The 17737-nt window shown below is 35.3% G+C and overlaps 1 protein-coding gene across 2 annotated transcripts in view; it reads left to right on the forward strand.

Moving 5' to 3' along the window:
- The first annotated feature begins 519 nt into the window (after positions 1–519).
- Positions 520–17737, forward strand: part of l(2)41Ab (lethal (2) 41Ab) — a 119713-nt gene continuing 102495 nt past the window's right edge. Inside the window, exons 1-3 of one of the 2 annotated variants that reach the window (XM_081731973.1) lie at positions 520–678; positions 8481–8769; positions 17240–17459. In XM_081731973.1, coding sequence (XP_081588099.1) covers positions 8509–8769; positions 17240–17459 — 481 coding nt within the window. In that variant the 5' untranslated portion in view covers positions 520–678; positions 8481–8508. The remainder of the gene's footprint in view (positions 679–8480; positions 8770–17239; positions 17460–17737) is intronic. The other variant, XM_081731974.1, reaches the window with a different exon arrangement.

The following is a 17737-nucleotide window of genomic DNA, read 5'->3' on the forward strand; positions in this document are numbered from 1 at the left end:
AATCTATCACCAAGGTCCTCATGCAAAAGGGTCTTTCAGTCAAATAAAATTTTAACTGTGCCTTGTCTGTACATATACAAAAGTATCATATATGTAAAGAGAAATGAAAGTAGTTTTCTTCATGTTGACGATGTACATTCATACAACACACGACAAAAGAATAACATATTCACAGCATACCAAAACTATGCGCGCACCAAAAGAAGTGTTCTTCCTATGTCCGCTAAGTTGTTTAATAAGCTCCCAAGTTATTTGAAGAATATCAAAAGCATACGAAATTTCAAAAATGAACTATTTAATTTTTTGTGTAACAAAATGTATTATCATATTAATGAATACTTGGGTGATAGTTTGTAAAATAATGTAAATCAATTATATTGAAATGTCTTATTATTATTTGACAAGTCCTATGTACTGGTCTCTGACCAATAATGTACGACATGGATGAATAAACAATGAATGAATGAATGGATCTTATGTTCACTATGAATATATACTTGACTATATGTGTTCATTATCATTCAGTGCTGGCAACATTGTACGTTTACGTATCTAGGCAACAATTTGTTTACAGTTTACGATTAGTTTTGTTTTCTCAGCTGTGTGCGTATCTACTCTTTCATGTTTTGTTTGTGATTTTCGTTTTTTCTTCATTGCAATAATTTGTATGAGTTTGAGGTAATTAAATTAGTGTAGTAGATTTTTTCTCACACACATATAATGGATGATAATGCGTTTGTGCCGCAGAGTAGGTCTAGTATTTTCTTGCTGAGAAATGTGACCAGAAACGTGAATATTTTGTCATTTATGAGGAAGTTCATTGTCATTACCGTAGAGAGTATTTCTCAAGAATTTCTCGGTGCACATTCACTTTAAAAGGACTTAAAAACAGACCGTTTTGCGTGTAAATACTGCGACCGAAAATATGCCGTGAAAACTACAGTATAAAAACACATACGAATCTGTTCTAGTTGTGTACTAACAGGTACGAATGCTATCTGACCGAATCAGGGCCGAGACGGAGCACGGCGATCCGAGCGTTTGCGAGTGGGTGCGTTAATAGGGAGCAGGCACGTCAGCGATATACGGGGATGTGCGTAAACGAGTATGTGGCTAAAAACAGGCTAATCTTCCCAGATGGCGGCTCCGTATTAGACCCACATGAACTGCTTTCAACGTTCTGTTGCTTTTTGTTCGTTGTTTATTTTAACACATCTTTCCTTACCTAGAAGTACTCTTCTTTCATTTCTGTCGTTCATTCTTAACTGTTAATCACATTTTTATTTATTTATTTTTTATTTTCATGCTTTCTTTGCTTTTCAGTAGATTCATATTCGCGTGTATTGTGTTACTTCGCAAAATTAGTATCTTCCAGCTGTTAAGTGTTGCAAAGACAGTTGGTCGTCCGCCTTGTTTTTGGCTAAAAGCGTAATACTTGGTTCCTTTCTGTACCAAAGTTTAATATTTAATTCACATAGAATTGCCGAGCGAGCGTTAGCGTTCCTCAGGGCACATTGTTTTCTGTCTTTATTAGAGCTAAATGGGAAGAGGGACCTGTGTTCTAGAACCTTGCCGCCATGTTGGTTATGTTACGGTTACATTGAAAAGTATAACTTCCATTACGTTTCTTTACAGTTATTTGCTTAGCACATTTTCTACTGTTTATTTTAGATTGATAAGCCATAATTTTTACTTTTGATAGGTTTTCTTGATTATCACGTTATTGTTTCACAAACGGTAATAATGTTACCTCATATTCAGGACTACATGACTGTTACCTGCAATGCTCATTATATTCCCACAATCCTACTTGAGGTACTCTTGCGCGAAGTAGTTCCCTCCGCTTACCAAATAGTTCCATGTTTAGAACCGCTTGTATAAGAAAATAAACACAACTTTCGCTCTCCTTATACATTACCAAGCACTTAAACAAGCGAATTATGCATTTCTTCCAGGTAAATTTTCAACATTTTGCTAGAAACGGACGACCAAATTTGAAACTTAACCCACGCGGACAAAATCCAAGAGGACAAAATCCAAGCTAAATTCTGGCAAGGCGGACAAAATCCAAGCGGATAAAATCCAAGTAACAGTATCATGTGCGTAGCTGTGGTCTGTGCCTGTGAACACTCTAATTAAATTGTATGTTTGTTTCTTTCTTCAATTGTCATGCATTCTAAAGTTTTATCTGTAATTCTTCAATTTGTTGAAATAACATCTCATTTACTTTTAAAGAACTGAAAATCCAATAGAACATGTAAGATTGTCACAGTAAGAGTGCAGATGAGTTTTAATTACTTATCACATCCATATGAAAGTATGTAAAAGTATTATACACAGTGTTTTGAAACAAATAATTTTGATATACTGATCAAATTTTCGTCAGAAATGATCAATATGTGAAATATGTACCGTAGTTGTAGAATGCTGAGTTTTTCTTGTTGTATTCTCTTGTTTCGCCTATATATTCTAAATAAGTGAAATATAGATGTATCTATCAAGATCAAAATGTGAATATGGTAATGGTAGAATGCTGAGTATTTTTTTTTACTCGTTGCCATCCACCATTTATTGTGTTTGAATGCTATTGAAGTGTGTATTTTTAATAATGTAATAATGTGTGTGAATTAAAAAATGTAAAAGTGTTATCTAGAAAATCGAAATGTGTCTAGACCAACTAAATGAAAATGTATATATTATTAGTTATTTTCAAAAGTGTAACTGATGTAAATACTTTGAGGGTAGAGAAGTAATTTTTTTATATAAATTATATGTTTTTTTTTAATTTTATTTCTACTTTAATTCTCAATGAATAGGATCGAATTACGTAAGTGTACTCTTTTTAAGACTGGGCTGCTTTGCTGTTATTTGTTATCTCTGATTTAGCAAGTCAGTGCTTTTATTTTCTGGTTATTTATGTGAATATACTCTTTTCAGTCAAAATATTTCTGATCACCCTAAATTGGATCCACCTGGGCATGTCCTAGCAGTAGCCAGAATATTTTATGAATAATCTGCATCTGCACTCTTACTGTGTCAATCTTTCATATTTTATTGAATTTTCACTTCTTTAAAAGTAAATGGAGTGTTATTCCAATAAATTGAAGAATTACAGATAAAACTTTAGAATGCATGACAATTGAAGAAAGAAACAAACACACAATTTAATTAGGGTGTTCACAGGCACATACCACAGCTACGCACATGATACTGTTACTTGGATTTTATCCGCTTGGATTTTGTCCGCCTTGCCAGAATTTAGCTTGGATTTTGTCCTCTTGGATTTTGTCCGCTTGGATTTTGTCCTCTTGGATTTTGTCCTACACTCGTTGCAAACTACACTATTCAGAAACAACAAAAACAATGAATCCTTACCTTCTTATATTTCTAACCCGCACTATAAACAACATTCTACTATAGTATTATGTAAATGAACTTTTATAAGAGTAATTGCGACCAGAGATCCTTGTCAAACACATGTCACTGGGATATCAAAAATTACAAAACGCATGCGAAAACACTTTTTTCCTGTGCAAGTTGCCATACAATGGGATACTTACATTAAAGAAATGAGAACATTTATGAGCAGGAAATGCACCTTATTGCCTCAGAAAGTGTTTGTTAAGGGAGGAGTTGCATTAATGGGTGCAGGTTGACTTCAGGAGGACTGAGTATAACTACAGGATGTACTCATATGACATACAAACTGCAGTGCATAAATTATGAATTAACTTAAAAACACAAACGAAGCTGTGCTAGGTGGCCACTAAATAGTACGAATACTATTTAGCAGAGCAGGAGTGCAGCATTGGGGGAGGGGGAAACCGAGCGTATGCAAAGAATTACGTCCATAGGTAGCAGGCGCGTTATCTATGGTGGTTATATGGCAAATGATTCCAGTGGTAAAACCCTGTATGGCATAAAATACATGTCTTGTGTGATACAGCTTTGTGGCACTTCTATAAGCACTGTACACTGCCTTCACATAGGACTGCATCATAATTTCTTTTTTTATGGACTAGTATGTGGTAAAAAGCACACTTTCCATTCCATATTTTTACCTTACCGTATTATACGTGTATGAGATAAAATCTTGATATATTTTGATTACTTGTATAATCCTATTGTGAAATCAAGTAACATGTTTCGTCCGTGAATTTTACAAATTTATGTCCGCATAAAATGTTATAGCACTCAAAATTTTGCCCCATTTCAGCACATTTGATTCAGATGCAATTCTCCTCTTGTAAGTTTCCGCTCTCCATTTCTGTTTTTCCTATATTACTGCAACATACACGTATTAGGTTAGTTAATGAGATAGTGGGTTTGAAATTCTGCAATATTATGCTCATATTGTCAAATTGCCTGTTTATTTAATATTGCATCAATACGCAAACATTGCATCAATACGCAAACTCATTTAGTCCAGAATGTAACTTTGTGTTTCTCCCTATTTAATAACGGTTCACTGATAATCTTTATTGACTTTAAAAAAAAAAAAAATCTTGATACGTCGTTCATATTAGTAGCGTCAAATGTGGCCATTAATGTAACTATAATTCGAACTGAAGGATGAGGGAATGGCAAGTGCCACTTTTGGACTTGTCATCAAATCGGTAAAATCTTGCTTTCTTAGAAGTGTTAAAATCATTGAAAATCAGGGGGAAAAACGTAATCAGAATTGAAGATAAGTGATTCTTACTGTAGTTAATTACCGATATTATTCAGTATTATGAAAATTGTCACTGTATCTCAAGTTAAGTGTTAACAAAAGTAACTGAAAATCAAGTACATCAAGTTAAATGTGATATGTCGAAAGTGAAATGTTAGTAATATTGAATTATACAGGGTGTCTACTGATACTGGAAATACTGGAATTTAATTTTGACACTGCAAATATACTGGAATTTTGATTCACATACTGGAAAAATCATGAAACTGGTAATTTGTCAACAATACTTTTTTTTTTTTTTTGTAATTGTTTTAATAGTCTTGTTAGAAACAATTTTGTATCCATTGAGATTGTAAATTTTTCCAAAACAAGAATTGTATACATTTTTAATTAGACATTTAAAGCAATGGGTGCAGTGGAAGACTGTGAGGGGAGTTGGGAGTCCTTTTAAAAATGTTAAAAAATCATTGTATTTAAAAAGAATTAAGGTTAACTAAATTTATTAAAAATAAAATATTATTTTGATGGTAAAACAATTACAAACCTGAAATTATCAAGAATGTGATTATTCCTAACGAACTTTAAAAAAATCATTATATTATGTACTGGAATTTTGCTGATAGTTATACTGAGTATACTGGGAATATACTGGAATTTTGAAAATGAAACTCAGTAGACACCCTGTAATAGCTTGCATTTATATTTGTATCGTATTTAGATATACTTTGATTATAAAATATATAATTTCAATACAACTTTTTGGGGTTATATTATCATTTATCCTAAATTGTGTGTTCAATTAGACAAATAAAAATCAAATTACGGTTTAATACTATAGATTCTTGTTAACTGAATTATCTTACATTGAATTGAATTTTTGAGGATAAATCACAAAAGTTGTAAAATTTATAGATAGAAAACCCACGAACAAATAATGTTGTCCGACACGAACTCACATGGTCTAGATTTGTAACGCGTGTTAAGGTATTTCAAAATACCCAATTCGTCGTCATCCGGCAGGGCGTAACTACAAATCACACTCCCATATTTCATACCGTTAAAGACAGAAGTACTCCATGAAATATGGGTGTGTGCTTTGTAGTTACGCCCTGCCGGATGACGACGGATTGGATATTTTGAAATACCTTAACACGCGTTACAAATCCCAGGCCATGTGAGTTCGTGTTGGACAACATTATTTGTCCGTGAGTTTTCTAGCGGTTTTCCCGGTTTTTCCCATATTCGTATTCCATAGACTCTTTCATAATCGTTTATCTTTTGCAGCATAACCATGGGATGTAAAATTACAAATTTCATTTCATTTTTCATTGTAAAAGTACCGAAAATCCTTCCCGCTCATCTTGTACCTAGCGAGCGCGACTTTTCTGTACGTCAGGCCTGTCCATGAATTGGCTCCCGGAGCCAAAGCGTGAGCGGGCACGAGCGAAGATAAGAACAGGTGAGCACAGGTGCTGCTAGCTTCGCTTCTTCCACTGCATCCGATAAGTGTTGCCAACCACACATGATGGCAAAAAACCTATGACCAAGCCTGGCCAGAAATTCGCACGATGATAAGCATTGAGCAGACGCAAGCGTGAAATGTGCAGGTGTGCTCTCCCCCTCCCCATTTCGAAAGCAGTGACGCGAAAACACTGCAGGAAATAAAATTGGTACGTTTTTTGGTTGAGGAAGACGCATGATAGAGGTTACAGTTAGCGTTGAAGTAACTAACAAATGAACAAGAAAGAAAGAAAGAAAGAAACTAATATTAAACATGTCATCTTACAGACGTAAAACGACTGCAAAAATCGGAAACGAATTGTTTCAGACCTTTTTAGCTTGCTTACACAATTCGTGACGTTGTATTACATTAGCACTCGGTCTGTCATTTGTCATTCGCTTCACGTTTGCTAAGTTGTAAACGCCTTTCGTTGCTAGATTGATAGGAGAACGACGGGAGGTTGAAAATAATAATAATAATAATAATAATAATAATAATACGCATTATTATTATTATTATTATTATTATTATTATTATTATTATTATTATTATTATTATTATTATTATTATTATTCGGACCAAAGAGGGATGAAAATGGGGATTGGAGGAAATTCATAACTAGGAATTGCATAGTTTATACCGCTCACCTAACATTATTAGGGTTATGAAGTGTAGAAGGCTCAGGTGGGCAGGCCATGTAGCCAGAATGGAACAAATTAGAAACGCTTTCATAATTTTAACTGAAAACCCAATTGGAAGAAGACCACTAGGAAGACCTAGGCGTAGATGGGAAGACAATATTAAGATGGATCTTGCAGAAATAAGAGTACAGAGTAGAAACTGGATCCAGTTGGCTAAGGACATAAGTTACTGGAAATATTTTGTAAACGCGGCATTGAACCTTCGGGTTCCATAGACCATAGAGTTAGTTAGTTATTATTATCTAAAAGAAATGTTCAAATGTTGTTAAGAGACAATTACACAGAAGAACCGAGTTTCGACCAAACACTAATTTGCCGGAAGGAAATTCCAGTGCAGTCCAGCCTACTTTAAGCGTTATCCGTGCAACCCACGTTTCATGTTCAAGACATTGGGAATAATTGTTCGTATCATTCAGTTGGAACGTTTCCTTTCGAATTTACGCTATTACAGTAGACCTACGCTATTACAGTAGGCCTACGCTATTACAGTAGGCCTACAACATTGTGACTTTCAAAATCAGTCAGTAACTATCGAAGAAAGACAAGCGTGTAGCTTCAGTCGTTGAAATGATTTAACATTCTTTTTCACTTTTAACAAGCCACCGGCAAGCAACCAGCCAGGAACAATACATTTTTCCTTATTAAAAAGACACTCCTTGTTAAAAAAAAAATAAAAAAAAAAAACTAATTGCAGTCACTAACGGTCACACTTAAAAATGGAAAATCTCTTTGGCTCTCTTAATATTTTGTTTGATTCTTTGCGATCAAAGTAACTTTAAAAGTGGAGTAAGAAATACTATTCTTCCTATTGATAGTGTAATAGTGGCTTCTAATCTCCACAACCAACCCCTTGCTAAGCCTATTCGTACACACATACATGCATAAGCTAATTTTCTGGAGATATACTTAGATAATTACAAACAAGTGCTACAGTTTTTTCTTATCAACAGATTATCTCTTTTCCTAAAAAGCGAAACAACATAATATAACAAACCCACACTCGGATATAACAAACCCACATCCCTCTTTAACAAAAGGAAAGAAAAAAGAAGAAAAGGAACGTACATAGTTTATCATTTGATTGCTGTTACAAGTTTGTATTGTCTATAGTTAACGGTTACCACATTGTAAAAAAACACTTTACACTAAATGGCAATCAGTTACCATACATACTTTTTTTTTTTTTTGGTAAGCTAGTGATTACCGCCAAGGTTGACAACACTTCCGCTCCTCTAAGGACAAAACCCGAAGATCCACGAAGCACGAACAATGGTATTTGCTCGTAGAATGCTCGTGAGCGTTCACGAGGAGAGTTTCCACTATCTGCTCGCCGTGGGCAGGGCTGCTGTACGTGGTCTTGGGTTCGATTCCTGGAGGAGGATCATTGAACACGTTATAATGGTTCGGATTCCACCTTAAACTATGGATCTATATCTCATATACACTAACTAGACTGGGTACTGAAAAGAGACGGAAAAAAATCTTTGACGTTTAGTCTGTTGAATATATCTTAAGAGTCCAAGTGATTTTTAAGGTAAAACTTTTTTTTTTTTTTGTTTTTTGTTTTGTTTTGTTTTGTTTTGTGACCAAGACACTTATCTTTCAGGGCACTATAGCTTTCGTTAGAGGCCAAAATGGACAGCTCGCCACGCGCAAATAATGAAGCAGCAGAAGAAAAAACTGAAGATGGGGATCGGAACGCGTCAGGAGAGCAAAGTATTCATCCAGAAGAAGCTTCCCCGATTAACTCTATCCAGAAGCCAGAAAGCAAAGGAGAAGGAGATGAGCCGGAAGTTCTGGAGCCAGACCACCCTCTTATGGCTAAATTTCAAGCCGCCTTAAAATCACATTTAGAAAGGCAGATCGACAGGCTGGCTGCGGAAATATTTGATTTGGTGAGTACATACAGTATAGTATATCAAAGCATGTTATATTGTTAATATTAATGAAGTATAAAATTGTGTTGTGATTTGTCCTGTAGATTAATCTTTAGTAGATAGTTAACACTACTGTAAGATTTGGTTACGATTAATTTAAAGTCCCTTGGTTGTAAGGTAAGCCACTTACAAACAAGTAGAATGAAAAAAAAAAAAAAAAAAGGGAAAGCAATGTTAAGTTTATTTAATATAATGACTTACCTATATTGTTCTTTCAATAGGTATATTTTTTAAAATTATTTTTTAGCTTATATTTCCAAGGATTTCTTACAAATTAAGGAAAATATTAATAAAAGAAATAATTTGTTGTCAGTTTTAAGCTTCATATTAATATGGAAAGACCATTTAGTCATTAGAAAAGCAATTTTGTGGACATAAATACATTAAGTGACATTTACTAGACCGTTTGTTCATGTGATGCTTTTATATAGGGATGACCAAAAGAAATTTTGGGACAAGATTGAAAGAACGCATTAAGGTATCTCATAAGGGAATGAAACTGTATCAAGGTGATTTAAGCATCTCCAAATCATTAAACATTCAATTCGAAATGTAGAAGTTTTCCTCCAGGCCCCCTTTCATATTGAAGGAATGTATTTGAATCATACTATAATAGGATAAAAATCCTACTATTAAACACGGGTAAGGAAAACATCTTAAAAAACAGTGATCCATTATTTCTAATTATATATATATATATATATATATATATATATATATATATATATATATATATATATATAAAACAAATTTTAAGAGGTCAAAATCACTTTCTTACAATCTATGTGGTTGCACAAAATTCATAAAATTCACAAAATTTTGGCTGTAATAGTTACTTTATTGGCAATAATGTCCGATGTGGCATCACTGTACATCTAGAAATTTCAAAAGCCCCAGAATGAAGATGGCATAAAAAAAACTAATTAGTGTATTCATGTAATAATAGATTAAGAATTTTAACTAGTAAGATAGATAACTAGTTGTGGATACCTCATATAAGGACTCTATAATATATATTTTGTCAGCTGCATCGACTATGTAAAGATCTGCATAGGAAAATAGCTTAAGCTCTTTGCTCTGAAGAAAATTGACCGGTGGTTCAATTGAATAATAGAAAAAAAACTATTGAAGGAACATTACAAGTGAATCATTACAGTATTTATATTATACTAGCAGAATGCTCGTTCTTTGCACGGGGAGAATACGTTTGATTTTGGACATAAAGGGCACCAAAACTAATATCGGTTATTTTCGATCATATATATATATATATATACTCACAGGACAAAAAATTAGTCACCCTTGTGCAGATGGAGAGATGAATCGTAAAGCCTGTACAGATAACGCAGCAGTTGAGTCACGTGCACAATTATGCGCGCACTGCCTCTACGGAACCATAAGGCAGCTTCAGTCAGTGAGACAAATGTGTTGCAAGTGGACAGTGTCCGTCAAAATGGGTAAAAGTAACGATGTAACAGAGTGGCAAAAAGGGGCAATCGTGTTTGGCCGTGCCCATGGCCATACGGTGAGGGAAGTTGCAGGATTTATTGGTGTTTCGCAGCGAACTGTTCAACGCGTGTACAAGCAGTGGTGTCATACACGTGGCCACGAAACATGGCGTCAGAATTGTGGTCGGAAGAAGATCACGACTGAAAGGGACCGGAGACGCATTTCTCGGCTTGTGAATGAAAATAGGTTCCAAACCCGACAGGAATTACTGCATATAGTGAACGCAGGTCCATCCCAACCTGTTAGCGAAACAACATTACGACGGGAACTGCATGCAATGAACATTTGTAGTCGGGCACCTCGCAAAGGGCCATTGCTCACACAGGCACATAAAGCTGCGCGTCTTCAATGGACCAGAAATCACCAAACGTGCACAGTAGCTGACTGGCGGAAGGTAATGTGGTCTGACGAATCACGTTTTTGCTTGTATTCCAATGACGCACGTCGTCGAGTGCACAGAAGGGCACATAAAGCCTTTCATCCTGAATGTGTGCAAGGGCATGTTCAAGCCAGAGGTGGGTCTGTGAGTTTTGGGGGTGTTTTTCTTATCATGAATTGGGCCCACTTACTGAGGTCATCACTACAATGAACCAGCATGTGTATTTAAACATTCTGGATGAGCAAGTGTTACCTTTCAGTCAACATCTTCATGATGAGTATGCTGTGGAAACTCCTATTTTTCAAGACAACAGCAAAGTTCATAGGGCTGGAACAATTTGTGCGTGGTATGATGAACACTCCCGAACCCTCTTCCATCTAGATTGGCCTGCAAAGTCACCAGACTTGAGCCCAATCAAGAATCTGTGGGACATGTTGGAACAGCGGGCAAAACGCCGAAATCGGCATCCTTGCAGTTTGGCGGATTTGCGCGATCAAATCCTGAACGAGTGGCTTCAACTGGATGTGACATACCTGTAAAACCTTGTGGACTCGCTTCCAAACCAAATCCAGGCGGTTATCAAAGCCAGAGGTGGTGTTACACGCTATTAATATATCCCCCTCCACTCCCTCAAGCTGTGGGACTGATTTTGGATTTAAGCGTCTTCGGAAGTGTCACATCTCATCTGAGCGACCTCAAAAAGTATGGATATGATATCTAACATTTTGTATCATTTTTATATATCTCCCCCCCCCCTCCCCCCGCCTTTCCTTCCTCCAAGTTGCACCATCACAGTGAAGTGATAAAAAAACATCCCACGCCCGAACAACTTCATCTATGTTGAAAATTTGATCGAGGCCGCTCGAGTGATTCAAGATTTTTAAGTAACAAACATAGTCACTTTTATAGATTATTCCTTATAAATGTGTTCGAAACACTCAATATGTAATGCTCTCACTTTCTTCTTCATCTTCGATGTAAACGTGAGAGATAAAGATAAGTAGCTTCTGATGTTTTACAACGGAAATAGGTTTTAAGATAAAAGTCGTCCAACGCACAATACGATGAAACCGCGCTAGGCGACTTTGTGCGGCCCGGGGCGCCAGTTTAAAGCATAGTTCCAAGCAACAGTAACGCATCCAAATTCAGAATGGGGAAAGCTCTTACCCCAAAGAATTGAACATATGCCATAATTGCGTTCAGTTGGAACATACAGCAGACTTACCACAATGGTGATCGGAACACAAAATATTATTATAATCAATTAGACCTGAAACACAATTTGTTAATACAAAATATTAACTATACAAGACAGTTATATACATAACAGTATATGTGCATCAGTATTGCTTGTGCATTATATTGGTTTTCGCATACCTCTTATCATTATTTTTCATAATTTCATTATTTTATTTTATATAAATTATTTATTTATTATTAGTATGTATCATTCATTAAACTTTGTAACAATCTTCAGTAACATAAATAAATAAATTTCATCTTTTCAATTCTCTTCTTTGCTTTATTTCACACAAATTAAACTTATCTTAATTTTAATAACAAGCAATTAAAAGAAGTCAGACAGATCCAGCGCAGGATTCTCAAGAGTAAGATACTACTACTGATGAGATATGTGTGTAGGTATCTTCCAGTATACTTTAGGCATCATATCTTAATCTTAATAACAAGCAATTAAAAGAAGTCAGACAGTTCCAGCGCAGGATTCTCAAGAGTAAGATACTACTACTGATGAAATATGTGTTTAAGTATCTTCCAGTATACTTTAGGCATCATATCTTAATCTTAATAACAAGCAATTAAAAGAAGTCAGACAGTTCCAGCGCAGGATTCTCAAGAGTAAGATACTACTACTGATGAAATATGAGTGTAGGTATCTTCCAGTATACTTTAGGCATCTTCACCATAATTATTGATCAGCATGAAACATATTAAGCAGAGAAGTTGGTAATACTTGCAAGGGCATCTGCTGATTTTGCGACAGATAACGGGTCAATTGTTTACTTAAAATTTTGACAAAGCTCAAATAAAAGATTTAAATTTCGTAGGAGGTCATCAGATTTTGTCAACGTTGGGATCGCCAGGATGGGTTCACTTGGTAGTTCTCCATAATATCAGCGAGCATTTTACATTAACAATTCGATAAAACAACTTTTAAACCTAAAACTTTTATAATTCTATTTTCTCTTGAAAATTATTTATATTTGACTTAGCATCCAAAGTATTCAATTGTACTTATTAATAATTAAAGCAATTAACATTTTGCTATAATCTGATCTGTACATTTTGCTGTACAATGTGTTTCTATGCAGTTGTTTATATATTACAAAAGACGGTAATTTATCAGTCTACCTTTTTCTTTTATCAACACAATTTTAAGGTGCAGAATTAGGTTGTGTTCATTAATGCCTCAAATTAGTATTGAATTATTAAACATTATAGAAGGTTATAACAAAATCAACAGCAAATTGTTAACACAGAATAGGTTAAAAAAAAAAAAAAAATTAAACAATTATGGAACAATATTTAACTCTTGTAATGTCCTTGCGGAACACGGGACACTACAAATATAGATTATAAATGTGTTCCATACACTCAATATAGATTATAAATGTGTTCCATATACTCAGTAAGTAATTATGAAATTTCAAATTTAGCCTTCCAAAGTGTAACATTAAACATACACAGTGCCCTGTCATTTAACATCTATGAACCTAGACAACTTTCATATATTTGCACAAATTTAGCGATAGTAGTTTTGTGAAAAGATCTGTGCTGAGGATGGCAGTGAGCTTTTCCCGAAACGTACACAGTTAAATAAATAAACTGGTGTTTTTATGTAAGTACAAATTTAATAGGTCATTCGTGTTTAGTTTGTTGTTCTACTTCTTGGGTCAGCAATATCTACATTGATTTGACACTGGTTTCGATTCTTTTTTATCCTAAGCCAGAGTTTTCGTTGACCTTGATAATGATGAAAATTCAACTACAGTACGGGTTAGGCTTAACTTGTACAATGAACAATTACTAAATTATATATCTGTAATTACAATTCAATCTCTGATCATATCACACGTTTATTACTACCCACAACATTTCTACAAGCACTAAACGCTCTCTTAAATTGAGGATTACTTATCCCGTCATCTTATCATAAATTACTCAGCTTCTAACACCTTAACTTATTAGCCATTTCAGTTTGAATTATCCATAAACAACATGCTAACATAGTTCTTCTTTTAAACATCACATACTTGGCGTTAAAAACCTAAGTTTCTCGTTGCCAACCATTTCATTTCCCTACAACATTCTCCTTTCTTTTCTTTTTTTCTCTCCTTCCCTCACTTATCAAGCCTTCACAAAGCATCCTTCTTCTTGTTTTTTTTTACATTTTTTACGTTTGTTACTTAGTGATGAATGTCTGGGATATCTTCTGTCATGTATTTCGTCACCAGTTATTGTTTCTTCTGACGGTAGAAGCAGTTTGATCGTAGCGGCACATTTCTGAGTTGTTTTAACCTCTTTTGATTTGAATCTTTCTTCCCGATTAGCCATGTTTAACTTCTTTTCATCATGATCCTTCCGAGCAGTATCTTCTGTCTGTAATTGCCGTAGTTGAGGTTGTACAAAAGTTTCTTCATTCAGTTTGTTTACAGTAGCATTGGTCTGATCATTTTCTTTTGATTCTATAGATTGAGCACTTCCCTGTTGTTGTTGTTGGTTGTGTTTTTGTATTCGTACGTATGTCGGTGAAATTCGTTTTGGTTTCTTTTGCACTTCAATTGGTGTTTAAATTGTTGTGAATGGATTCCAATAACTCTCTTCTCAGATATTTCTTTTGTTTCAACCTGCTCTTTCGCCTTCCTCAGATTATTCTTTACATGAAATTGTGCTTCTGTACAGGATGGAGCATTCTTACAAACTTTCGATGGTAAGTTTGGAACTTGATGTGAATTCTGAATGAATAAACATACATACGCAAAATGTCCCGGCTGTCGACATTTGAAGCATAATTTATTTCTTGCAGGACATGCATCATCAGCATGGCTTAATAAGCAAAATTTACAACGCTTAGCTGATATGTATGATTTTTGATAACACCTAAAGCATTCATATGGTTGTGCCTTCTGATTCATGATTATTCTCTTAAGGTAACATACATCTCGAACCAAATATCGAATTAACAGATTACGTTTCTTAAGCTCTGACAACCAACAATTTTCCACATAACTCTGTGGCCGTTCTGTTTTAAAACTTCCTTCTTCCGAATTGCAGTGCATTTTCACTTGCCTTTGTAGGTTCCAATTACCTCGTCGCCAAATTGATAATGATGAAAATTCAACTATAGTACGGGTTAGGCTTAACTTGTACAACAAACAATTACTAAATTATATATCTGTAATTACAATTCAATCTCTGATCATATCACACGTTTATTACTACCCACAACACCTCTACAAGCACTAAACGCTCTCTTAAATTGAGGATTACTTATCCCGCCATCTTATCATAAATTACTCAGCTTCTAACACCTTAACTTATTAGCCATTTCGGTTTGAATTATCCATAAACAACATGCTAACATAGTTCTTCTTCTTTTAAACATCACATACTTGGCGTTAAAAACCTAAGTTTCTCGTTGCCAACCATTTCATTTCCCTACAGACCTGTAATTTTTCTTCCGTACATCTTCCCAGACAAAACAAAGCCTGTGCCAGAAGTGCAATGTTTTTTAGACGAAGCTTTAATGTTCGACGTGGAGAGTTTCCGTCTCGTACCATATTGGCTTGGATGAAGAAGTTTGAAGAGACTGGTAGTGTGTTGAATGTGACAAATGGAGCTTCAAGAACAGTGCGAACTCTTGAGAACGTGGAGAGACCAATATTAAAGTTTCGTCTAAAAACAACGTTGCATTTCTGGGACAGACTATATAACGTGGCGTTCTTTCCGCTTTCAGTTTCCACCCCGCTATCCAATATAAGTGATTACTCCTGCGCAATATTCAAGTTTCAAATGCGTCAGTCGGCTCGGCGCCACCCTGTATTATTTGGTTCGTATATTTTAATCTACACCTTTCTCTGGATATTTTTTCTTCCACCATCCCCTCACATCTAATGGCATGATTCCTCCAGTCTTAAAATGTGCAAGATCATCCGTCTTCTTCTTTTGGAAATAGCTCACCTCTGGTGCATGTCTCAGATCCGATCCCAGCTCGCGCCAAGTTGACTTTGGGTGGACAAACCCTTTTGCACGGGTTTTGTCGGGCTTCCCTACACGGCATAATTGTGGGGCCTAAACCTGAAAGATTTCATTTCTTTTCTTTTCTTTTTGAAATAGTTTGCAGTATATTCCTTTTTTATGCTATCATTTCCAACAATCTTTCATTGGTATCTTGATATTTCAACATTCTTCTATAGCATCACATTTCGAAGCCTCTTTCTGTTTCCAAGAGTCTATACTTCACTTCAGCACAACGCTCCGCACTCCATCCATACACAAGCATTCATGAGACTTAGGTTTAGTTCTGTATTTAGTTATTGGTATTTTCAAAAAATGTCTACACGCTTAGTTACATTACATTGATAGATACTGTATTTTTGTGGATGACATGTTTTACTTCTTCATGGTATATGTTATTGCAAAGATGACCCAAATACAAGCCTGTAATTGAATGATCTTAATAGTAAGCAAACCTTACATTATTTGAAAGTATATGCTAAAGTCTTTCCAGCCTTAGAACAAAGTAGACGTAAACAAAGTAAAATGAATTACTCCGCGGCTCACGCGTGCTTCGGCAGCGAGAGACGTGAACAGCAAGATCGTCTGCCTACTTACCTTCGTCGCATAATTTCCAGACTATAAGGCTGGTAAATAATTAACGGACTGACACTGACTACTGCTATGTTGGAGATATACTGAATATTTTCTTAAATCCTTATATAAACGAGATTGCCTCGTTTTCCTGTTGTCTTCTTTTGTGTTTTATAACACGAGACGAAAATGGGTTATTGCCGCACATCGTCGCCATGAAACTCTGCATTCTACAATAATTTTAAATGAGTAGAGGAAGGCGCGTGAACGCATGCGCAGTAAAATGTCCAGATACGGGTGAGGTTGAAATAAAGCTACATCTGTTGTTAACTATTATATATATTGCGCTTATTATAACAAACTGTAGGATAAATTCAGATATTTTTATTTGAAATTATTATTTTAGTAGGGATTATATTGCGGTAGGATACTAGTGCACTGAGACCAACAACCAATCACTGGTCATCGACAAACTGGTAGTCAGATGGGTTTGTTTACATCTACTTTTTTCTAAGGCTGGAAAGAGAATAGTCTGCTTCATCAAACTTATTTGATACCAATAATTGCAATTTTCTGACAACTTTTAAGCTCAAACACTTTCAAAATAAACAGCAGTTGTTTGATCCTTCTCCCTTCCCTTCTAACAAAAATAAATAGCTGTTTCAGTTTTGGAAAAAAACAACAACTTAGATTTGTTTCTTTAATTTTCAGTCGGAAGATTTGAAGAGAAAACAAAAGGATAGAGAGGAGATTGGTGTTAGTTTGTACAACCTACAACAAGAAGTAGCACGGCAGCAGGCATCACTAGAAACGTATCACGAGACTCTATCCACAATTAATAAGGCAAGACTTGAGGAGGAAGAACGATTAATGGAAGCTAGGGGAAGCTACAAAGCCACAGTTCAGCGGGTCAACGAAGCTCGGAAGAAAAGTAAGCATTTATAAGTACTAGATTAAATCTATTGTGTCGAATTTATGGAACGAAAGATGGAATGAATCAAGTTGCTTTTTAGACAACTATCTGTATACGAGGGTGATTTCATAATTCAGGGACTACAGCCGCCAAATAAGCTGCAGCAGTGGAAATCCACAAAATACGTTTGAAGGCTACAGAAAGTTGAGTTGCAACTCTGGAAAATAAAATTACCGGCATACTCTCAAAATTCCTTATGATATAGGCCTAAGTATGAAGTATCTCTATTCGGACCC

The sequence above is a fragment of the Thermobia domestica genome, chromosome 11 (assembly GCF_964235325.1).
Source record: "Thermobia domestica chromosome 11, izTheDome1.hap1.1, whole genome shotgun sequence".
NCBI classification, from domain to species: domain Eukaryota; kingdom Metazoa; phylum Arthropoda; class Insecta; order Zygentoma; family Lepismatidae; genus Thermobia; species Thermobia domestica.